At 39.5% G+C, this 24,656-nt stretch overlaps 2 protein-coding genes across 2 annotated transcripts in view; one reads left to right on the forward strand and one right to left on the reverse strand.

Moving 5' to 3' along the window:
• The window catches only part of LOC126947030 (60S ribosomal protein L7a-like), a 428,366-nt gene that overhangs the window by 399,358 nt on the left and 4,352 nt on the right, over window positions 1–24,656 (reverse strand). The gene's annotated exons all lie outside the window — the stretch shown is intronic.
• COL6A6 (collagen type VI alpha 6 chain) overlaps window positions 1–24,656 on the forward strand; it is a 154,470-nt gene that overhangs the window by 29,821 nt on the left and 99,993 nt on the right. Inside the window, exons 2-7 of the mRNA XM_050777723.1 lie at window positions 12,853–12,950; window positions 15,269–15,865; window positions 17,210–17,830; window positions 18,909–19,469; window positions 20,273–20,830; window positions 23,226–23,801. Of these exons, the coding sequence (XP_050633680.1) occupies window positions 12,853–12,950; window positions 15,269–15,865; window positions 17,210–17,830; window positions 18,909–19,469; window positions 20,273–20,830; window positions 23,226–23,801 (3,011 nt within the window). The remainder of the gene's footprint in view (window positions 1–12,852; window positions 12,951–15,268; window positions 15,866–17,209; window positions 17,831–18,908; window positions 19,470–20,272; window positions 20,831–23,225; window positions 23,802–24,656) is intronic.

Consider the following 24,656-nt stretch of genomic DNA (forward strand, 5'->3'; position numbering starts at 1 on the left):
CCTGTGACCTTTCCTCTGTTACAGATCTAAGAAGAATAGTTGATTTTTCGGTTTGTTCAGCTTTTTACTTGTTAGGATGGCATGATGACTTCTAAGGTTCTTATATGGTAGGCTGGAAACCATCCATTGATTTTTAAAATATAATTTTATCGCATTTACACTCCTTTAAAACTGTTTTTAGTTGTTTCTAATGCTATAAAAAGGATATTATGCTCTATGTAGTTTTCTGGAATTCATGTTTTCACTCTTTATATTGCTAAGATTCATTCCTATTTTTGTTTTTTGTTTTTTGAGACAAGGTCTCACTCTGTCATCCAGACTAGAGTACCGTGGCATGATCATGGCTCACTGCAGCCTTGACCTCCTGGGCACAAGTACTTCTCCCACCTCAGCCTTTTGAAAAGCTTGTGCCACCCTATCTGGCCCATTTAAAAAATTTCTTATAGAGATAGGATCTCACTATGTTGCTTGGGCTGATCTTGAACTCTTTAGTTTAATTGGGTCTCATTTGTCAATTTTTGGTTTTGTTGCCATTGCTTTTCATGTCTTTGTCATGAAATCTTTGCCAGGTCCCATGTCCAAAATACTATTTCCTAGGTTATCTTCCAGGGTTTTTATAATTGTGGGTTTTACATTTCAGTTTTTTAAATCCATCTTGGATTGATTTTTTGTATATCGTGTAAGGAAGGGGTCCAGTTTCAATCTTCTGCATATGGCTAACCAGTTATTCCAGCACCATTTATTTAATAGGGAGTCTTTTCCCTGTTGCTTCTTTTTGTCAGCTTTGTCAAAGATCACATGGTTGTAGGTGTGCAGTCTTATTTCTGGGCTCTATTCAGTTCCATTGGTCTGTGTGCCTGCTTTTGTACTAGTACCATGATGTTTTGGTTACTGTAGCCTTGTAGTATAGTTCGAAGTCAGGTAATGTGATGCCTCCAGCTTTGTTTAGGATTGCCTTGGCTATTTAGGCTCTTTTGGTTCCATCTAAATTTTAAAATAGTTTCTTTTCATCATTCTCTGAAGAATATCATTGCTAGTTTGATAGGAATATCATTGAATGTATTTCCATTTGTTTATGTCATCTCTAATTTATTTGAGCAGTGTTTCATAGGTCTCATTGTAGAAATCTTTCACCTCCCTGATTAGATGGTATTTTATTCCTTTTGTGGCTGATGTGAATGGGATCATGTTCTTGATTTGGCTCTCAGCTTGGATGCTGTTAGTATATAGGAATGCTACTGATTCTTGTACATTTATTTTTTTAATTCTGAAACTTTGCTGAAGTTGTTTATCAGATCAAGACGCTTTTGGGCAGGCACTATGGAATTTTCTAGTTATAGACTCATATTGTCTGCAAACAGGGATAATTCGACTTCCTCTTATTTAAATGCTTTTTATTTCTTTCTCTTGCCTGGTTGTTCTGGCCAGGACTTCCAGTACTATGTTGAATTATTTATTCCAGTACTATGATGAGAGAGACCATCCTTGTTTTGTTCTGGTTTTCAAGGGGAATGCTTCCAACATTTGCCCATTCATTATGATGTTGGCTATGGGTTTGTCATAGATGGTTCTGTGTTAGTTTGTTTTCATGCTGCTGATAAAGACATGCCTGAGACTGGGCAGAAAAAGAGGTTTAATTGCATTTACGGTTCCACATGACTGTGGAGGCCTCAGAATCATGGCTGGAGGTGAAAGGCACTTCTTACATGGCAGCAGCAAGAGAAAATGAGGAAGAAGCAAAAGCGGAAACCTCTCATAAACCCATTAGATCTTGTGAGACTTATTCACTGTCACAAGAATAGCAAGGGAAAGACTGGCCCCATGATTAAATCACCTCCCCCTGGGTCCCTCCCACAACATGTGGGAATTCTGGAAGATAAAATTCAAGTTGAGATTTGGGTGGGGACACAGCCAAACCATATCAGGCTCTTATTATTTTGAAGTACATTCCTTCAATCCCTAGTTTGTTGAGGGTTTTTAACATGAAGGGATGTTGAATTTTATCAAAAGCCTTTCTCCATCTATTGAGATAATCATGTAGTTTTTGTTTTTAGTTCTGTTTGTGTGATGAATCACATGTATTGATTTGCATGAGTTGAACCAACCTCACATCCAGAGATAAAGTCCACTTGATCATGGTGGTTTAGCTTTTTCATGTGCTGCTGGATTCAGTTTGCTAGTATTTTGTTGACAACTTTTACATCTACATTCATCAAGGACATTGGCCTGAAGTTTTTTTTTGTTTTGTTTTGTTTTTTTTCTGTATATGTGTGTGTCTCAAAGTTTTGGTATCAGAGTGATGCTGGCCTCACAGAATGAGTTAGGGAGGAGTCCCTCCACCTCAAGTTTTAGAAATAGTTTCAGTAGGAATAGTATCAGCTCTTCTTTATACATCGGTAGAATTTGGCTTAGAATCCACCTGGTCCTGTGCATTTTTTGGTTGGTAGGCTTTTTATTATTGATTCAATTTCAGAACTTCTTATTGATCTGTTCAGGCATTCAATTTCTTCCTGGTTCACTCTTGGGAAGATTGTATGTGTCCAGGATTTATCTCTTTTTCTAGATTTTCTAGTTTGTGTTCATAGAGGTGTTCATAGTAATCTGAGTTTTTTGTAATTCTATGGGGTTAGTGGTAATGCCCCCTTTGTCATTTCTAGTTGTGTTTATTTGGTTCTTCTCTCTTTTTTTCTGTATTAGTCTTGCTAACATCTCTTACTAATTTTTTTCGAAGAACCAACTCTGGATTTGTTTATCTTTTAGGTTTTTTTCCCCCACAGCTCCATTTTATTCAGTTCAGCTCTGATTTTGGTTATTTCTTCTGCTAGCTTTGGGTTCAGTTTGCTCTTGGTTCTCTAGTTCCTCTAGTTGTGATAATAGGTTGTTAATTTGAGATATTTCTGAGTTTTTGATGTGAGTGTTTAGTGCTATAAACTTCCCTCTTAACACTGCTTTAGCTGTATCCCAGAGATTCTGGTATGTTATAGCGTTGTTCTCATTCGTTTCAAAGATCTTCTTAATTTCTGCCTTAATTTCATTATTTACCCAAAAGTAATTCAGGAGCAGGTTGTTTAATTTCCATGATAATTGTTTGGTTTTGAGTGGTTAGTGTTGATTTCTATTTTTATTGCATCATGGTATGAGAGTGTGATTGGTGTGATTTCAGTTTTATTTTTTTTAATTTCTGAGGATTATTTTATGTCTGGTTGATTTTAGAGTATGTGCCATGTGGCAATGAAAATAATGTATTTTCTATTGCTTTTGGCTGGAGAGTTCTATATATGTCTATTAGATCCATTTGGTCCAGTGTCTAGTTCAAGTCTGGAATATTTCTGTTTTCTGCCTCAATGATCTAATACTGGCAGTGGGGCATTAAAGTCTCCTACTATTATTGTGTGGCTATCTGAGTCACTTCATAGGTCTCTGGGAACTTGCTTAGTGAATCTGGGTGCTGCTGTGTTGGGTGCATATGTATTTAGGATAGTTAGATGTTCTTGTTAATTTGAGCCTATTACTATTATGTAATGTCCTTCTTTGTCTTTTTTTTAAATCTTTGTTGGTTTAAAGTCTTTTTTTTTTTTGTCTAAAATTAGAATAGCAAGACATCCTTTTTTTCTCATTTCTGTTTGTTTGCTATATTTTCCTCCATGCCTTTACTTTGAGCCTATAGGTGTCATTGCATGTGGATAGGTCTCTTGAAGACAGCATACTATTGGGTTGGATTAAGTTGGGTCTTAATCCAACTCGCTACTCTCTGCCTTTTAATTGGGGGCATTTGGCCTGTTTACATTCAGGATTAGTATTCATATGTGTGAATTTCATCCTGCCATTGTGTTGTTTACCTAACCCTGGTTATATGCAGACTTGTTTGTGTAGTTGCCGGTGTCACTGGTTTATGTACTTCAGTGTGTTTTTGTGGTAGCCAGTAATGGCCTTTCCTTTGTATATTCAGCACTCCTTTAAGGACCTCTCTTAAGGCAGGTCTGGTAATAATGAATTTCCTTAGTACTTGCTTGTCTGAAAAGGACCTTATTTCTCCTTTATGAAGATTAATTTGGCTGCATATGTTCTCTGACCCCTCAAGGTTAGGAACCTGCTGCGCTGAAGGGGCCAAGGTGTCCCTGGGCTGCTGGACACAACACTCTGATGGGTAGTGCCAGCCAAAGTGCTTTGTTGGATGGTGGCAGCAAGATCTGTGCTCTTTTGCATGTGGCGGCAGCAGCAATAATGCATTGGAGTGCACATTTCTTGGCTGGTATAGAGGTGCCAGCTCCTGTGCAGGTATTCAAGATAGTGGTAGCACCAGATGGGATGCGGCTGCTGGCATTCATGTGTGCTTTCACAGTGGCAGTGGTGTTGACATGGGGGTGGGGCACCGGCTGGTGCAGGCATGCTGACCTTCATCCATGATAGTGGTGGTGTTGGGAGGTGGAGGGGCTGGCATTTTTGTACACGTTCACAGTGTGTCAGTGTGTCACAGTGGTGTCAGCCCAGGAATGGGGTGCTGGTGGGCACAAGGCTGGTGGCCTCTGTGTGCGTATTCACATTGGGTACCAGTGTGGGGCCACTGCTCTCCGTGTGCATGTTTGTGCAGGTGGCAATGGCAACAGGGGGTGGGGCCGCTGGGCTCCATGCACTCATTCATGCTGACATTGGAGGTGTGGTGGAGGGATTGTAGGGTACACTCACACTGGCAGCAGTGACACCATAAGGTGCACACATGCACCTGTGGAGAAGGGGAGGTGAGGCCTTCTCGTGTGCTTGCATGTTGGCAAAGTGACACAGGGGGTGGCCATGGGTGAGTGTTCGCTAGTAAAGCAGTGTGGGGAGGCTGTGGTGGATGAGGGGAGCATGTTAGTGGGCTAGTGTGTATTGGCAGGGACTGCTCTGTTTGAGCGCTCCAAGGGTCAGGCACAGTCGGCCAGCATAGGAGCTATGATGTGGGCCCCTGAGAGGTACCCCAGTTGGGCAGCCAGGTTGGGGCCCCAGAAGAGGTCAGCAGACAGGGCAGCACTCAGGTAGGACTGACCCCATCTCATGGACAATGTTGCCCTGCTCTGTGCAGGTCCAATAGTTCCTCTAGGCAGGGTGAGCCTTGGGGGATGGGCATCACTGGCCATTCTCCACTGCAGATGTTCCCGCACCGAACTCTTCGGGCTCTGCACAGGCTGGAGTCCTGCCCCTGCCACCTTTCTAAGCAGCTTTCTCTGCCATTTCCAGTGTTGGTTTTGGGGTCTTATGCTTCTAGGATTCCAGAAGTCTGTAGTGAGAGCAAGTTGCTCCTCACCTGTTGAAACTCACTCCTAACCCAGGAGTCACTGGGTGCCAGGAACAAGTCCTGGTGCGTGGTAATCCCATGCATAGTTCCCAGCGTCCTCCCTCTTCAGCCCCATATCTGTGTCCTCCCTCTGTCCATTCTCAATGCCGTTGCTCTGAAGATCTGCTGAGTGTGTGTCAGTCTCCCCAATGTCCCAGTCCCTTGCTAGCGAATGATCCTCCTGGCTGTGGCTAGTCTGCCATCTTGTCCCTGTTCCTGTTCATTTTTTCAATCTTTGTGGCTTTAAACTCATTAGCATCTAGGCGTAAGAGTGGATCACCTTTTCCTTTTCCTAATTTTGTTTTTAATACAAAAAATCAATGAAACAAAATGTTTTTTATTGTATTTTATTTTTTATTATACTTTAAGTTCTAGGGTATATGTGCACAACGTGCAGGTTTGTTACATATGTATACATGTGCCATGTTGGTGTGCTGCACCCATTAACTCGTCATTTACATTAGGTATATCTCCTAATGCTATCCCTCCTTCCCACCCCCTCCCCACAATAGGACCCGGTGTGTGATGCTGCCCTTCCTGTGTCCAAGTGATCTCATTGTTCAATTCCCACATATGAGTGAGAACATGCGGTGTTTGGTTTTCTGTTCTTGTGATAGTTTGCTCAGAATGATGGTTTCCAGCTGCATCCATGTCCCTACAAAGGACATGAACTCATCCTTTTTTATGGCTGCATAGTATTCCATGGTGTATATGTGCCACATTTTCTTAATCCAGTCTGTCACTGATGGACATTTGGATTGATTCCAAGTCTTTGCTATTGTGAATAGTGCCGCAATAAACATACGTGTTCATGTGTCTTTACAGCAGCATGATTTATAATCCTTTGGGTATATGCCCAGTAATGGGATGGCTGGGTCAAATGGTATTTCTAGTTCTAGATCCTTGAGGAATTGCCACACTGTTTTCCACAATGGTTGGACTAGTTTACAGTCCCACCAACAGTGTAAAAGTGTTCCTATTTCTCCACATCCTCTCCAGCACCTGTTGTTTCCTGACTTTTTAATGATTGCCATTCTAACTGGTGTGAGATGGTATCTCATTGTGGTTTTGATTTGCATTTCTTTGATGGCCAGTGATGATGAGCATTTTTTCATGTGTCTGTTGGCTGTATGAATGTCTTCTTTTGAGAAATGTCTGTTCATATCCTTTGCCCACTTTTTGATGGGGTTGTTTTTTTCTTGTAAATTTGATTGAGTTCTTTATAGGTTCTGGATATTAGCCCTTTGTCAGATGAGTAGATTGCAAAAATTTTCTCCAACTCTGTAGGTTGTCTGTTCACTCTGATGGTAGTTTCTTTTGCTGTGCAGAAGCTCTTTAGTTTAATTAGATCCCATTTGTCAATTTTTTTGGCTTTTGTTATGCCATTGCTTTTTGTGTTTCGGCTCAGACTCCGCCTGAAGTCCTTGCCCATGCCAGGCGCCCGCCGCCTATGTCCTGAATGGTATTCCTGACCTAGCCCGCCTCCGTTTTTACTTCCAGGGTTTTTATGGTTTTAGGTTTAACATTTAAGTCTCTAATCCATCTTGAATTAATTTTCATATAAGGAGTAAGGAAAGGATCCAGTTTCAGCTTTCTACTTATGGCTAGCCAATTTTCCCAGCACCATTTATTAAATAGGGAATCCTTTCCCCTTTCTTGTTTTTGTCAGGTTTGTCAAAGATCAGATGGCTGTAGATGTGTGGTATTATTTCTGAGGACTCTGTTCTGTTCCATTGGTCTATATGTCTGTTTTGGTACCAGTACCATGCTGTTTTGGTTACTGTAGCCTTGTAGTATGGTTTGAAGTCAGGTAGCATGATGCCTCCAGCTTTGTTCTTTTGGCTTAGGATTGTCTTGGCAATGCGGGGTATTTTTTGGTTCCATATGAACTTTAAAGCAGTTTTTTCCAATTCTGTGAAGAAAGTCATTGGTAGCTTAATGGGGATGGCATTGAATCTATAAATTACCTTGGGCAGTAAGGCCATTTTCATGATATTGATTCTTCCTATCCATGAGCATGGTGTGTTCTTCCATTTGTTTGTGTCCTCTTTGATTTCCCTGAGCAGTGGTTTGTAGTTCTCCTTGAAGAGGTCCTTTACATCCCTTGTAAGTTGGATTCCTAGGTATTTTATTCTCTTTGAAGCAATTGTGAAGGGGAGTTCATTCATGATTTGGCTCTCTGTTTGTCTGTTACTGGTGTATAAGAATGCTTGTGATGCCCTCTCTCACCACTCCTATTCAACATAGTGTTGGAAGTTCTGGCTAGGGCAATCAGGCAAGAGAAAGAAATAAAAGGTATTCAGTTAGGAAAAGATGAAATCAAGTTGTCCCTGTTTGCAGATGACATGATTGTATATTTAGAAAACCCCATTGTCTCAGCCCAAAATCTTCTTAGGCTGATAAGCAACTTCAGCAAAGTCAGGATACAAAATCAATGTGCAAAAATCATTTTCCTAATTTTAAAGAGAATACTTTTAACATTTCCCCGTTAGGATTATATGTATTCCAGATTTTCAAAATATATCTTCTGTTAGGTTAAGTAAGTTTCTTTCTACTCCTAATTTGCTAAGTTTTTCTTTATAATAATGAATTGAATGATGGGTTTTTTTTTTGCGTTTTGTTGTGGGATTTAAAAAATATTTATAGTTTATTATTTCCTTTAAGCTATTAATGCGTTGCATTATATTTATGTATTTCTTAATTTTAAAACATCTGTACATTTCTGAGAAACTCAGCTTGATAGTGGCATATTAACTTTTTGTTATAAGTTTAAGGGATACAAATGCAGTTTTTTGTTTAAGTGGATGTACTGTGTAGTGGTGAAATCTGGGCTTTTAGTGTGACCATCACCTGAGTAGTGAACATTGTACCCATTAAGCAATTTCTCATCCCTCACTCCCCTGCAACCCCGCCGCCCTTCTCAATCTTCAGGGACTATTATTCCACACTCTGTGTCCATGTGTACACTCTATTTAGCTCCTACTTGCAAGTGAGAACATACGGTGGTTAGCTTTCTGATTCTGAGTTGCTTCACTTAAGATAATGGCCTACAGTTCTATCCATGTTGCTGCAAAAGGTATGATTTTTATATACTATGGGAGTTAACTTGCTGATGTTTTGTTTAGGATTTTTCTTAATATTTATCTTCATGAGTGAAATGGGCCTTTAATTTTCCTTTCTCATATTGTCCTTGTTTGATTTATATGTCAGGATTATACTGTCCCTATACAAATAAGATGGCTAATATTCCTTTTTTTTCTGCTCTCTGAAATACTTTATAAAAGGTTCAGATAATCTGTTTCTTGTAAGTTTTGGTGGAACTTTCCAGAGGCCTGGTGTTTACTTTCTGTGAATATTTTTAGCTACAATTTCTTTAAAATACTTTCCTTATCTTTAGTTATATATCCTTTTTCATTTATACGATTATCTATTTGCATTTTCTCTTTTTATTATTGATCAATGATTATCTATTTGCATTTTCTTTTTATTATTGATCAGTCTGTTCCGGATTTGTCTTTTCAGAGATTAATTTTCTTTTTGAGTTTGATTTCTGCTTTAATTTTTAGTGTTGTTTCTATTTGTCTTAGATTTATTTTTTTCTAATTTCTGTGTTGGACACATAATTTCTAGTGGATTATTTGAACTATTAAAATTTTAGTCCCCTGAAGTTCATGTAGATGGGTGAATCCTGAAGAATTCCAACAAGTTTTGACCCAGAAAGGATCAGCCGAACACACGCTCCCTCCCTCGCTGCTGCCTGCCCCTCCACCAGAGGACCTGCCATGGGTGGTCATCTGAGGGGCAGTTTTCTCCAGCGAATGATTTCAAAACAGGCGCTCAGTGTTGAAATGTGCTCTTGGCTTAATTATTCATATTTTTCTTTCTTTTACTTGTATTTGTTAGGTCAGAAAACTGTTAGGGTGTGGAACTGCTTAGACTGAGAGAGACTGTAATCCCTTATGCTTGAGATTAGGAACCCAGGTGGTGGCGTTTAAGGTCACACAGCAGTTTAGGAATGGAGTGGACCCACGCCATGACACCTTATACCCTGTGCACTTTTCACTCAACCAAACACCTCCTCTACACAGGAGAGTATCATTTTATAAAATGGCAAGTTCACCTGCATGACCCTCTTCAAATATGATTAACAAGCAAAGCTCCTTTTTGTAATTCCAGAAAATGCAATTGGGGGAAAGTAAAAACTGTGCAACTTGCTTGTACCACAAATGCTTTTGTTTTGTTTTTCTCACCAGCATTTATTCAATATTTGTCTGTGCCTGTTGCGTGCCACGGATTTATCCTGCAGCATTTTAACATGAACTTAGGCTCACTCTGAATATTTTTCTTTTTACTTTTTGACTTCAGAGTAGAATGGCTTGCAGAAAGGAAATAATGAAGACATCAGGGGTTCAATAAGCAAACAATCATTTATCTTTAACCCTGTGGCAGAGACCCAATGTTGTTTCTTACAGTAAAACAATGATCTTGTTTCTGAAGAAAAATAAAATCAGTACTTCCAAGTGATGTATCCTTCATACCTTATTTTAAAGGAAGAAATATTTATCTTAATTTTGCTGAAGTCTCTCTTGTTTCCCTTATGGGCTCTTACTACTTTTTTTTTTCAGAGGTATGACTTGGATTATGAATTGGTTTGTACGCAGCGGCAGTCTCTCTGAGACTCCTGGTTCTTAATAGCCCCGAGAGGTGTTATACAAGTTCTAAACATTCTGGGTTTGAAGCCAAGTCTTGGGTGGCTATGTTGCTTTGCAGCTGTAGTTTAAATTAGAAACATTCTAGTTTACAGATATCCAGATTTTTTTTTTTAGAAAAAGACCTTTATAGCATATAAAGAGAAGGTATTAGCCTCAGCTTACTTGATTCGGAAAGAATTGAATGCAAAAAAATTTCAGATTAAAGAGACATGTACCTTTGAGAGTGTTTATAATGAAGGGCAATTAATCTCACTGTTAAGATAGAGCTTACTGCGAATTTAAGTTTTATACTGATTGCTTTAAATGTCTCCTTCATTCCCCCCTCACATGTCTTCAGGTGATTGGTTATTGTTATAATTTAAGTGTGAAAATCCTGGTCATAACTGGTAATAGAACAACATACAGATTGCAGGTACTTCATCTGTGTTTTGATACAGTGTAAATGAGCCCGTTCTCCCTACCTCCCACACATGACCTTGGATGTTTGGTCCTATAGCTTGTTTTAACATATACTACCCACCCCACGCACACACAAAGTCAGGCGCGCACACCTCAAGAACATTTCACCGGGCTTCATCATTGTATAGCCTTACAGCACACTGGACTTTGGATTCCATTGAAAGACTGCAGGAAAATTGTTCCACAAGATGCTAATCTTGAGAACTTAATTTTTGAGTAAATACTAGAGGTATAGATTGACATTTGTACATGGAAATTTCCAGATGCTGCATGTTGCTTTGGGACTGTTGCAGCCTTTCCAAATCCTTGTTTCTCTGTCCAGATATTCATCCTTCACTCAATACAATTTTCTTCCCGTTGTAAGTGCTTGCAAACTTTTGACATTGGTCCTATGGACTCTTCCCAAAGCATTTTCTCTCTCATAACTCCAAAAGACTACAATAATTTATAAAGCTTATAATATAAACAGAAAAGAAGAAAATAGTGTAAAACACTGGTTTTGAAAAACAAAAATAAAAAGGTATGAAAACAAGTACCAAAATCTCTTAGTTCTTAGAAAAAAGATGTAGAATGAAAAAACTAGAAGCCATTTTGTGTTCATAACATTGAGTTTGGTCTGCTGGGTAACTGAGTTTTAAAGGTTTTGGAGTCAGACACGTGGGTTCTAGTCTAAATTGTGGCTCACTTTACCAGTATGACCTTGCATCAGTTACTTCTCCTTAAAAATCTGTTTCCTCATCTGCAAACTAAGAACAATAGTAGTAGTAATACCTGCTGCTAGAGTTGTTACCAATATCAAACAGGAGAACAGATGTAAAGCTGTTAGCACACGGCAGGGCTCATAGTAAAAGCTCAACAAATGGTAGAATTTATTATTTATTGTTATACACATTAATAAAAATTATACAGATGGTATGACTTGGCTTTCACTTTTGGAAATCCACTTTGGGACTTAGTTTCTCTAAAATGAAAAGGTTTGTACTAAACATTACCTGCTAACATCTTTTTCTAGCTCACTGGTTACAACTTGAATAGAACTAATAAATTTATATACAGACTGAAAACTTTACATCGTCTAGACTTGTGAAGGACTAGAAGAGAGTCTCAAGTTGCAGAATGTCAGAAGAACAATGACATAGGTGAGGAAACAGGGATGGAACTTCTTATGACAAATGTCCCTTTTCTGAAGAGATTGAATATTAGAAACTCGGAGCCTGACTGGTATAGGGTGAGATAAACAGATGTAGTGTTGCAAGTACATTTTTGGGTAGCAATTAAGCAGGACATGGAGACACTAGTTTATTAATGAATCAATTCATTTTTTTTTTTTTTTGAGACGGAGTCTCGCTCTGTCGCCCGGGCTGGAGTGCAGTGGCCGGATCTCAGCTCACTGCAAGCTCCGCCTCCCGGGTTCCCGCCATTCTCCTGCCTCAGCCTCCCGAGTAGCTGGGACTACAGGCGCCTGCCACCTCGCCCGGCTAAGTTTTTGTATTTTTAGTAGAGACGGGGTTTCACTGTGTTAGCCAGGATGGTCTCGATCTCCTGACCTCGTGATCCGCCCGTCTCAGCCTCCCAAAGTGCTGGGGAATCAATTCATTTTTTTGTTCAATGAATAAACAAGCGAATAAATGAGCCCAACCTGCTTCATTAAATATTTATTTTCAATACATTTAATATCCTGTTTCATTCCATAAAATGAACATTTCAAGGTGGCTGAAAATGCTTTAGGCCAAAATGAGATTGGAAAACCCTTGCCTCATGCAGTTCTAGGAAGTTGGACATAAAATGGTGTAAGCTGAGCTCCTCATTCTGAGGAGCAAGACATTATATGGAATATGGAAAATCACTGCTTGTTCTGAAATAGCTACTGTTTCAATTAGCGAGGAAAAGGAAAAAACATGGAATTTTGATCACATCTAAAAATAATTAGTCTTCAAAGATAAAGTACACCTACATGTTCATGATGGTGAGATTACAAAATAGGTCTCAGGGTGTGTCCCAACTGTGAACTCTGAATTGTCTTAGCAATGAATAGATAGAGGATGACACTAGGGTACAGGAAAATAAATACTAGGAACGTGTAATATTGTTAGCACTAAAATGCATCTGACTCCTTCTACCAACTGTCCAAAATTTCATGTTTCTACTAGGTCTGGGTACCAAAAAAAAACTCTTATGACTTTGTAAATATTGATGGATTGTTTTCTCTAAGGCACTTCACATATTAGAAGGTCAGTGAACCTCAGACATTCCTTGTCCCCTGTTGCACCCAATTTATTATATAATTTTGTATGCTCTTGTATGTGAGTCTTAATTTCCAAATAATATCCACAACAATTTTATATGTTTATATTTTTGCCTTTTCAGATTTCAAGTTGAAGATTTTTCAGGTCATAACATGAAAATGTTGCTAATTTTGTTCCTCATGATAATTTGTTCCCATATTTCTGTGAGCCAAGATTCTGGTAAGGAAAAACTGGAAAGAATTCTTAATTTTTATTATAGAAAATAGATAATACATGAATTTGACCTATTTAAAAGTTGTGAGTTTTGTATCACTTTGTTTTGATTTTGATGGTAGTGAAGGGTAAGGGCGGTAGGTCAAATTCTTTGTGAGGTCACTCCATGTTCCTTTGAAGATCATTTGTTTCTGGATCTTATTCCTTGTTAATAATAGAAAGATACGAGAGCTGTCATTTTGTCCTGCTTCAACCCCTTTTAGGTCTTCTGGGAGGTTGCATAAAAATTCTGTTAATATTAGGCTCAGGCTGGGAAACTTGGAATGTCTTATCCTGATTCATTTGTGTCAAAAGGGTGTCTTGGTTTAGTGTCCAGATTTGCTCCAAATTAAGCTATTTGACTGCTTATTGTGAAGAAAGTGCTTTTTCCCTGGAGAGCAAGCTTCATAGCACTGCCTTCTGTCTGGTGACAATCTCTGTCCTGTGGACTTAAGACCCCTGCAACACCCTTAACCACTTCACCATCTCCTAAATAATTGGTTCTTGTCCAGAGCAACTTACGTTGGCTTTTACAGCTTCCTCGAGGACACTGACCTTGGAAGCAAGTTTTGTGAAGACATAAACTAGACTTTGCCCTCCAAACATCTTCCTTTGATGTATCTCTAGGCCTTGAGCTTCTCAAGTAGAAGCCATGTTTTGTCCTCCATTGTTTCATGGTTCAGATGTAGTGATGGACCTTATCAGAAGCTGAGTCCACCTTATGTGCCACTCATCTACATTTCCTTTCTCCACAAAAGATGTAGGACTTCATTTATGAATAGAAAGTCACAGGTGGTCACAAATCAAGCCACCCACAGCCAGGTTCCCCTGGCAGTCTTCACAGGGTTTCAGGCTTCTTTTGGAGGAAGGTGTTGATACACCCTCACTTATTTCTTCTGCTGAGATGCTGCTGGCTGTATAATCATGAAAAGAATCTCAGAGTGGTTGAATTTGGGTTATTTAAAAGACAAGAAATTATTTTACCCACTATGCCTCGATCAGATGGCCATAAAAAGAATGAAATAACACACAGGGCTGCCAAAGCTGGTTTCCCAGCCAGTGTAGAAAGGAAAAGATTGAAGTTATTCTAATTTGATTAGAACTTACCTAGTAACCATTTTAGATAATTGGAATCTCAGAGTGAGGCAGTACCTTAGATATTTTCTAGTTGAATCTACTTATTTTAAAGAAGAAAAAACTAGGGCCCAAGTATATTGAATGTCTTAACAAAGCTCATACAGTTAGCTGAAGGCAAAGTCAGGGTGTTCATTACTTGTTCCATTACACTGTATTTTCTTGAACATACACCACACACATACTTCCCTCCCTACCCCAGACAAGAAATGGATCTTATGCTAAGGTAGAATGAGCTCTGAGTTCAAACCAGCAGACCACCAGTAAACAACAGTTAGTGTTTGAACCAATGATTCTGTATTACGTAAAAATATAGTACCAGATAACTAGTGTTGAATCTAACATTGAATGAAGCTTTAAAAGTTAAGCAAAGTATTACATTCCTATATAAAACTTATATTTTTAATGGAAACTAAAGCTATAATCCCTTTTCTAGCCCGAGATACATTGATGCCATCACATTTTGCACATGTGGGGATAAAATTCACCAGTTAGAATACAATGTTCATTCATGTGATTCATCAAAAATATTAAGATATTTAAAATAACCTTGAAATAGACTGACTATTCCATATTTTTATGATTTATAGACTTTTTAAAAACTTAATGTGACTGGAATATAAAACTTATATGTTTTTAAGTTACTCAGATAAGCTGTTGTGTTGCTTAAATGAGAAAGGCCATCTTTCAGATTCTACCATTAAAGTGAATTTGATGGAGTTTGAGTTTCAGTTAAACTTTTTATCTAGTTGACATAGTTGAAGTTAAATTCCAAAAGCCAAAAAAATTACAAGAGGAAATTATCCACAAAAGGTATAAAACCCATGATTTTTTTATTTCTGTTTATCTCTTTCTGTTTTATTTTTCCAGTCACTGTTGTTAATCACTATTTCTAATTAACCAATTCCTTGCAAAAGTTATGCTTAATTTTGTGATCAGTTCAAATGAGAAGTTGTTTAAAAGAATCACCCAAGATACAGCTATCTCTTTTTCTTGAGAGAATATGCAGTTGCAGACTGCTATTTTCAGATTATTGGGAAGGTATTTTAAAAATAAAAAGGAAAGTACATCTCCCCCCCATAGAGTTGGCATTAAATATGGCAGTAAATTTTTAAAGTTTTTAGTTCGTTTATATGTTTGTGGTTTTGCAGGCCCTAAGTATGCAGATGTCGTGTTTCTGGTGGACAGCTCCGATCGCCTGGGATCCAGGTCCTTTCCATTTGTGAAAATGTTCATCACCAAAATGATCAACAGTCTCCCCATTGAGGCTGACAAATACCGCGTGGCCCTCGCCCAGTACAGTGATAAACTTCACAGTGAATTCCACCTGAGCACCTTCAAAGGCAGGAGCCCCATGCTGAACCACCTCAAGAAGAACTTTGGATTCATTGGCGGGTCCCTGCAGATAGGAAAGGCTCTTCAGGAGGCTCACAGGACTTATTTCTCTGCAACCACAAATGGGAGAGACAAGAAACAGTTTCCCCCAATTCTAGTGGTCCTGGCTTCGTCTGAGTCTGAGGATGATGTGGAAAAGGCTTCGAAGGCCCTGCAGAAAGACGGAGTGAAAATCATCTCCGTAGGGGTGCAGAAAGCTTCTGAGGAAAACCTGAAGGCCATGGCCACGTCTCAGTTTCATTTCAACCTTCGGACAGTCAGAGACCTCAGCATGTTTTCCCAAAACATGACACAGATCATCAAAAATGTAGCAAAGTACAAGGAGGAAGCAGCTGATGACATCTTTGTAGAAGGTGGGCCTAGGATATATGTATAGGAATGATGATAAAATGCTTTTGAAACATTAAAATGGGGAGAAGATTGAAATTCTATGAATATTTCTATCCCCAAAATGGGCCACATTTTCAGATGTTATGTACCCATACATTTAAGAGAGTCCAGTGATTATGACTATTTTCAATTCAGTGAACCCCACAAGTCTTGTTTTTTCATGTTTCACTTATCTGTGTTGCCTGAGATTCACAGACTTCCTAACATTTAGGGATGCTTTCTCCCTGCCACCCAACTGATCTCTGAGCTATTTCCCTGGGCTTTAGTTGCTATGTAGTTTTAGTACTGGTTCATTTAAAAGGTAAATTTGCTTCTAAAGAAATTCTTGACTCTTAAAACCACATAATATAATCATAGAATGTTAGATCTAAAAACAATTTCCAGAAGTCCACATCCCCCCCCGCTTTTTTGTTTTGGAAATAGGAACTTATATATATCCTTAGAAGTGGTGTGCCTTGGCCCAGGGCCAGGCTGTGACTTAAAGTCAGAGCTAGTAGGGCAGGTTTCCCAATTCCCAGCCATGTGGTTTCAGCTCCAGACTGCCTTGCTCCCTGCTACCCTATTCTGAATTAGTTTTCCCTGTGTTCTGCTCTGGGGCCAAACTGCTCTCCTGGTCTGTCCTGTTGTACTACTCTAGTGTGTATGACTCTAGAATGGTCAAGAGTTTGTGATCATCATTCAAGTGAGGGGCAGGGGATAGCCAGTAAAAAACATGTGTTCAAAGTGTACATGTCCAAATATGTTATATAGGAAACTCACATTATCCCTGATTAAATCAGTTTGAATGAGCTGATATATGTACTTACCTATTGATAACAGAGAATGCTTTCCTTGGGGTCATCTATGAAACCATGAGTCCTTATTACTAAGATCATTCCCAAATAAAAGAACTGAAAATGCAATTGCTATTTCATTAGTATCCCTTAGGAATATTTGGACTGTAACTGCTGACTATAGGGTAGATGATGCTTAAATGATTTTAAGACGATAGCAATGGCTATGGTTCACTGAAGGAATTTTAGGTACCAGGCCCCATGCTAAGAATATTATCTCATTAAATCCCCATAACAACTCTGTAAGATTAATATTATCTCCCTTTTACAGATGAGGAAATTGAAGCCAGGAGTTTAGCTAAAATGTAGTATTTGAACCCAGGTCTCTTTAACCTCAACTTCATAATTATTTGTCTACCTTCTGCTCTAAGTGCCTAACTGAGCTCTACTGTATGGTCTTCATGCCTTCTGATGCTCACCAAAGATGCTGAACCACCAGCTAAAATTGTGCTTGTTTATTTCTTGCCCATACAGCTTGCCAAGGCCCTTCTATGGCCGATGTTGTGTTCCTATTGGATATGTCAATCAATGGAAGTGACGAGAACTTAGACTATCTTAAAGGATTCTTGGAAGAAAGTGTATCTGCCCTTGACATAAAGGAAAATTGCATGAGGATTGGCCTTGTGGCCTATAGCAATGAGACAAAAGTGATAAATTCACTGAGCATGGGCATAAATAAGTCAGAGGTTCTCCAGCATATACAGAACCTGTCTCCCCGGACTGGGAAGGCCTATACCGGAGCTGCCATCAAAAAGCTCAGGAAGGAAGTCTTTAGTGCACGGAATGGCAGTCGGAAGAATCAGGGGGTGCCCCAGATTGCCGTGCTGGTGACCCACCGAGATTCGGAAGACAACGTGACAAAAGCAGCTGTGAACCTCCGACGGGAGGGTGTGACCATCTTCACCCTGGGCATAAAGGGGGCCAGCGACACCCAGCTGGAAAAGATAGCATCCCACCCTGCTGAGCAGTATGTCTCCAAACTGAAGACCTTCGCTGACCTGGCTGCTCACAACCAGACGTTTCTGAAGAAGCTGCGGAACCAAATAACACACACAGTCTCTGTCTTTTCAGAGAGGACCGAAACGCTCAAATCTGGTAAGGTCTTCCGCTGAAAGAAGGGATGTTTGGATTCTTTTTTCCTTCTCTTTCAAATATTCTGTATACAAAGTGGATTGGCTTGGTAAGATGTGGATGGGAAGGGGATAAGTTCCTAATTTTTTTACTTGAGCTTGAAAATATGAATCCTAATTTGGGGACAATAAAAGCCATTGAGGTGTTGGCATGGGGACAAGAGATTTCCCCTTCTAGTTCCTCTTTTGTGCAGCTGTCATTAGGTTTGTTACTCATCCATGCTGCAGAATACCTTCCTTTGCTCTTTTTCTCTCTTCATTTGTCTTTCTCTCTTTTGCCTCTCATGTTCTCCTGCTCTTCCCTTTATTTCTTTATTCTTTTTGTACTTTTCTCGCCCAAATCTTCTTCCCTCATTTCCAAATTCCAATTTAGAGAATAAACAGGAGTATGATTTGAATGAAGAACAAAGTAATTATGTAATTTGTTGTGGGGTACCATTCTAGCATCCACTAGTACAGAGACAGAGGGCGATGTATCTTACATTCATATATACACTTACACTATATAAATATGTTTATGTATTGGTATACATATAGATGTATATATTCTTCCATAAATATAGCATATTTACTACAAATGTCATTGTCTCACTCACGAATAGTATCCGTAGTTAGTTGACTAGGAGTGGGGAAGGAGTAAATAATTTGCTCAAGAGAGTTCATGTGCCCACAATGTACAGTTAAATACCTTCTCCATTTCCCAACACACTACTTGACTTTTTGCTAAGCAGTTATTTACTAATGGGTGAAGTGTCTTGTAAAAAGCAGCTTCAAATTTTTAAAATCTCCTACTATATTTAGATTTATCCTGATTCATGGCAGAGAATTAGGGCAATAGTCTTAAAGTGTCAGAAGCGATTCATTTGGCTGAAGGGATGCTAAGATTCCCCCATTTTAAGCTAACAAAGCATGTATTTTAAGCCTAGAAGCTGTTTCCCATTTTTCTGTCTGAAGAGGTTCGTATTTGTTCTTCTTTCCACCTGCTCTCATTTTTTCTTCATGTTTGCTCAAATGCCACATGCAACTTACTGATTCCATTTCAGGTTGTGTGGACACTGAGGAAGCAGACATCTATCTGCTCATCGATGGCTCAGGGAGCACCCAGGCCACAGATTTCCATGAAATGAAGATCTTCCTGTCAGAGGTGGTAGGGATGTTCAACATTGCCCCCCATAAGGTGCGGGTTGGGGCTGTTCAGTATGCTGACAGCTGGGACTTGGAATTCGAGATCAATAAATACTCCAACAAGCAGGATTTGGGAAAGGCCATTGAGAATATCAGGCAGCTGGGTGGGAATACAAATACAGGTGCAGCACTGAATTTCACACTGAGTCTGTTGCAAAAAGCAAAGAAACAGCGAGGAAACAAAGTTCCATGTCACCTTGTTGTCCTGACAAATGGCATGTCCAAGGATAGCATCTTGGAGCCTGCAAACAGACTGAGAGAAGAGCACATCCGAGTTTATGCTATCGGGATTAAGGAGGCCAACCAAACACAGCTGCGAGAAATTGCAGGAGAGGAAAAGAGAGTGTATTACGTGCATGACTTTGATGCACTGAAAGACATAAGAAACCAAGTTGTTCAAGAAATCTGTGCTGAAGAAGGTAAGAGAAACCGTGGCTCTACCTACTGACCTTCACTCGCAAATTGCCATCCTGGCAATAATTGACATTGCTGGTTTAGAAAAACAACAACATTACTAAGTTGAGATTTGTTGACTTGTGTGACTGTGTTTGTTCTCTAGAACAAAGCTAACAGCCCATTATAGTGTTGTTTTAAATACTATCTGAAGCATAAGAAAAATATTTGGAGGAATTTCCCTAATAAGTATTAATTAGCTTCCTCTCACAATTTCTTGCCACGATAGATATGAGTGTATACCACATGTGTAATATGATTAAATGATTTCAGATTGTAAGGAATACTTCAGGTTTATTTGAATGTATTTTTATACAGCTCTTATGAAATTTTTTTAGAGCTATATCATTTAGAGCTCCTGTTTTCAACCAGGAGTGATTTTGCACCCTTAGGGGTTATTTGTCAATGTCTAGAGACATTTCTGATGGTCATAACTGGAGGGTGCTCCTGTCATCTAAGTGGTGGAGGTCAGGGATACTGCAAAGAAGTATTTTACAGGATCCTACAACACACAGACTTCCCACAGTAAAATGATGCCCAAGATGTCAGTGGTGCTGAGGTTGAGTAACCCTGAGTTATGTATTTCAGCAAATTACTAAATAACAAATAGAATATTCTCACTTTTACTGTCTTCTATGCTTTATTTACTACTAATTATTACTAAGTACATATTTCAATATAAAATTATTTGTGTTTTGGATTTTCCTGTTTGCTCTGAACTTTTTACATGTAGCTGACTTGAATAAACATCCCAGTTTTTCTTTTGCAGCTTGCAAAGAGATGAAAGCTGACATCATGTTTCTGGTGGACAGTTCTGGAAGTATAGGACCTGAAAACTTCAGCAAAATGAAAACGTTTATGAAAAACCTGGTGAGCAAGTCTCAGATTGGACCAGATCGGGTGCAAATTGGTGTAGTCCAGTTCAGCGACATCAATAAGGAGGAGTTTCAGCTCAACAGATTCATGTCCCAAAGCGACATTTCAAATGCAATAGACCAAATGGCTCACATTGGACAAACCACCCTGACTGGTAGTGCCCTGAGCTTTGTGTCTCAGTACTTCAGCCCCACCAAGGGCTCCCGGCCCAGTGTCAGAAAGTTTCTCATCCTTATCACGGATGGTGAAGCTCAGGACATAGTAAAGGAACCAGCGGTAGCGCTTCGGCAAGAAGGTGTAATCATCTATTCTGTGGGAGTGTTTGGCTCCAATGTCACCCAGCTTGAGGAGATCAGCGGGAGGCCCGAGATGGTTTTTTATGTTGAGAATTTTGACATTCTGCAGCGCATTGAAGATGATCTTGTTTTTGGAATATGCAGCCCCCGTGAAGGTAGGCATGGGTATACTCACTAGCAGGACTACCCAAACAACAGATGTCTTTTTTAGCCTCTATTTCTTGAATTTCATTCTATTTACACATTGTAAACTTGGTTTAATTGAAATGTTTCTCCTAGTGGCTTTGACCTGTTGAAGTAAACAGACAGTAAGGAAGAATTTTGGTTTACCTAGATCCATTCCCATTTATAGGTAAACAGCACTAGAGCGATGAATCTCCGTTTAAGAAAAACAGTATCATACCAGATCTTAGATCAGGTTCCCTAGAAGCAGAAGTTAAGTCAGGGGCTCTTTGGAAGTGATTTATTTAGGAGGTATTTTCAGAAGGGGTGTAGGAAACAGGTCGGGGCATGGGTAGAAACTGAACAAGGAAATCACCTTAGCTGGAGTCTAGTTTGACCTGATCCCATGGGGAGCTCCAGGCCATGAATTGCAGAGCTGGTTCTACTTTGATGGGAGGGGCTCAGCCTTGTGTGCCCTGTGTCACTGGGCTACGTGTGGGTTGCTGAGGCAGGCCTGGCATTTATCCTCTGGCGCAAGGTGTCTCCTCTTTGACCTACACATCTACTATATATGGTGTTTATGTTTGCAATTTCTAAAGACCAATACTTGCATCAAATGAGATAATGTTTGTGAAAACACTTTGGTAGTTATTACATTTTATAAAGAAGGAATATAGTAAGAGGACTTGAGCAATGGTTGCTTCAAAGTAAGGAACCTAGTCCCCACTGTCTTCCCATGAAACTGCAGAGTAATGGAAATGATCAAAAGTAATGGAAATATAGAGTAATGGAAATGATCAAATAAAAGCTCAGCAAATATAAGGGGCTGATTTATACTGTGACCCATAGGGCTTGATGACAGGCATTCTGAACATGAAGGACATGGATCTTCATGGAGTTTAAAGGGAAGAGAGGAACCTTGTTTGCTTATTCAAATAACAGTTCTGTTCAACTCCCACTGGAAGGTTTGGTGCTCATGATCTGTATTTTGTAGAAAAAGAGTACACCTGGTTTCTATTTCCTGGTAATTTCACCCAGAACAAATATGAACTTTCTGAAGCATTTTGATGCAGTGTAATCTACCCCCACTCCCCTGGGTAATCCAAGCAGGCTTCCCAGGCAGTCAAGACCACGGGGACATAGTTCTTCTATGTAAATTCCCACGTAGAGCCAGCCTTTCTTGGGAATTTGGTTGATGGCCCTGTACACATGGCCTGCAATTAGTGGGGACAGGTACATTGGCTCTAAGGTTTTCAACAGCCCTTACATAGCCAGCAAGTGGCTGTCAAAAGAAGAAAATGTGGCAAGCCTCTGAGGGGTGGGTGCTTTCTCACAATTCCGTTTCTCAAGAATGGATGAGTTAATGTTTGGAACATAGCTTTCTATGGCCTGTAGAGAGAATGTGCTACATAAGGACTAAATAACAAACCATCTTACAATTCCCCTTCTCCAGAATGGATGAGTTAGGTTTGGAACACTGCACCTTTGGAGGGAACATGCTACACATGGATTAAGAATTAATTGGGTCTTTCCTGCTTTTCTGTTCCATGGTGCTAACCTCAGATTTAAAAAGTTAATAGGAGCATCATGCTAAAACAGCTTAGTTGGACCAAGTGTGAAGTGGGCTTATTTCTATGATGAGACCAAAAAATGAAAATAGATGTTTCAAAAAAGTCAAAAAGCGAGGAAAAAGTAACTTTGAAAAGTCACCCATCAGAGAACCATGAAAAAAATACAGTATTGCCAAATTCATTTTTATTTGGTCATTTCCCCAAGGTTTATATTAAGAATACAAATCTCAAGATCATGGTTAAAAAAAAAAAAAAGAAACAAATTTGTATAAATGAAAGCACATGTTGGAGAAACCACTTATACAGGAAAATGTACACAGAATTGACTTTTTTAGTCCAAAGATTTCAAAATTTTTTATTCCTGACAATCCTGTGATTGTCACTTCACCCCAACCCACTCCCTGCAGTGGGACCCCACTGACTCCTTCTTTATCTTTGAAGTTCACCTAAGTGAGTATTAACTATATACTTCCAGCACCAATGTATGTGTATTGTCTCTCTTATCTTTCATATTGAAAATTCTCCTTGGGACAGAAAAAAAAGTACTAGATTTCCAAATCTGAAACAAAGTAATTTAATAAGTTAACCAATTCCTAAAGGATCGATTTACTGTATTTCTTCTTATCACTTCCTTGCTTACCTGGACTTAAGGAATCTCAGACACCTTTAATATTTCTGAGGCTATTAGAATTGACATTCTAATGCATAGCATGATCCTCATGGAGAGAAAACACTAGCAATTTATAAAAAGATTGGGGTGTCTCCCATGCTGTCCAAAGCTAATCTCATATGGTTTACCTTTCTCTTCCTCTTTCAGAATGCAAGCGGATTGAAGTTTTAGATGTTGTGTTTGTCATTGATAGCTCTGGCAGCATTGACTATGATGAGTATAATATCATGAAGGATTTTATGATTGACATAGTGAGAAAAGCTGATGTGGGCATGAATCGGGTCCGGTTTGGGGCTCTGAAGTATGCTGATGACCCAGAGGTGCTGTTTTATCTGGATAACTTTGGCACAAAACCGGAGGTAATTTCAGTGCTCCAGAATGACCAAGCCATGGGTGGCAATACTTATACTGCTGAGGCACTGGGCTTCTCGGACCACATGTTCACTGAAGCCCGGGGCAGTCGCCTGAACAAGGGGGTCCCCCAAGTCCTCATTGTGATCACTGATGGGGATTCCCATGATGCTGATAAACTCAATGCCACGGCAAAGGCCTTGCGAGACAAAGGCATTCTTGTCCTGGCTGTGGGTATTGCTGATGCCAATCCCGTGGAACTGTTAGCCATGGCAGGATCAAGTGACAAGTACTTCTTCGTGGAGACTTTTGGAGGTCTGAAGGGAATAATTTCAGATGTGACAGCCAGTGTCTGCAACTCTTCAAAAGTGGGTAAGGTTTGCCACTAAGTTTTTTCTAATTATTAGAGGAACAAATGAGAGAGAAAACAAAACAATGGCTCTCAGGAATGAGTTTTCCAGAGACGAGAGAAGGATTTCTAATTGTTTCATTTTTTTTCTTTCTTTTTCTTTTTTTTTTTTTTTTTTATTATACTTTAGGTTCTAGGGTACATGTGCACAATGTGCAGGTTTGTTACATATGTATACATGTGCCTTTTTGATGTGCTGCACTCATTAACTCATCATTTACATTAGGTATATCTCCTAATGCTACCCCTCCCCCTACCCCCTCCCCACAACAGGACCCGGTGTGTGATGCTGCCCTTCCTGTGTCCAAGTGATGTCATTGTTCAGTTCCCACCTATGAGTGAGAACATGCAGCATTTGGTTTTCTGTTCTTGCGACAGTTTGCTGAGAATGATGGCTTCCAGCTGCATCTATGTCCCTACAAAGGACACGAACTCATCCTTTTTTATGGCTGCATAGTATTCCATGGTGTATATGTGCCACATTTTCTTAATCCAGTCTGTCACTGGTGGACATTTGGGTTGATTGCAAGACTTTGCTAGGACTTTCTATATTATAAAATCTCAGGGTTGGGTTGGAAAGACCTCGGATATTTCATTCAGACTACTCCCCCAAGAAAGATACTTTCTGCAGCATTCCTAATTGCTTCTTCCTAAACTCTTCTAATGATGGGGAATTCATAAATTGTTTTGTTTTGTTTTGTTTTGTTTTGTCCTTTTTTTTTTTTTTAGACAGGGTGTTGCTCTGTCGTCCAGGCTGGAGCGCAGTAGCATGATCACGGCTCACTGCAGCCTCAACTTCCAGGACCCAGGTGATCCTC

Source organism: Macaca thibetana, chromosome 2, assembly GCF_024542745.1.
Source record: "Macaca thibetana thibetana isolate TM-01 chromosome 2, ASM2454274v1, whole genome shotgun sequence".
NCBI classification, from domain to species: Eukaryota; Metazoa; Chordata; class Mammalia; order Primates; family Cercopithecidae; genus Macaca; species Macaca thibetana.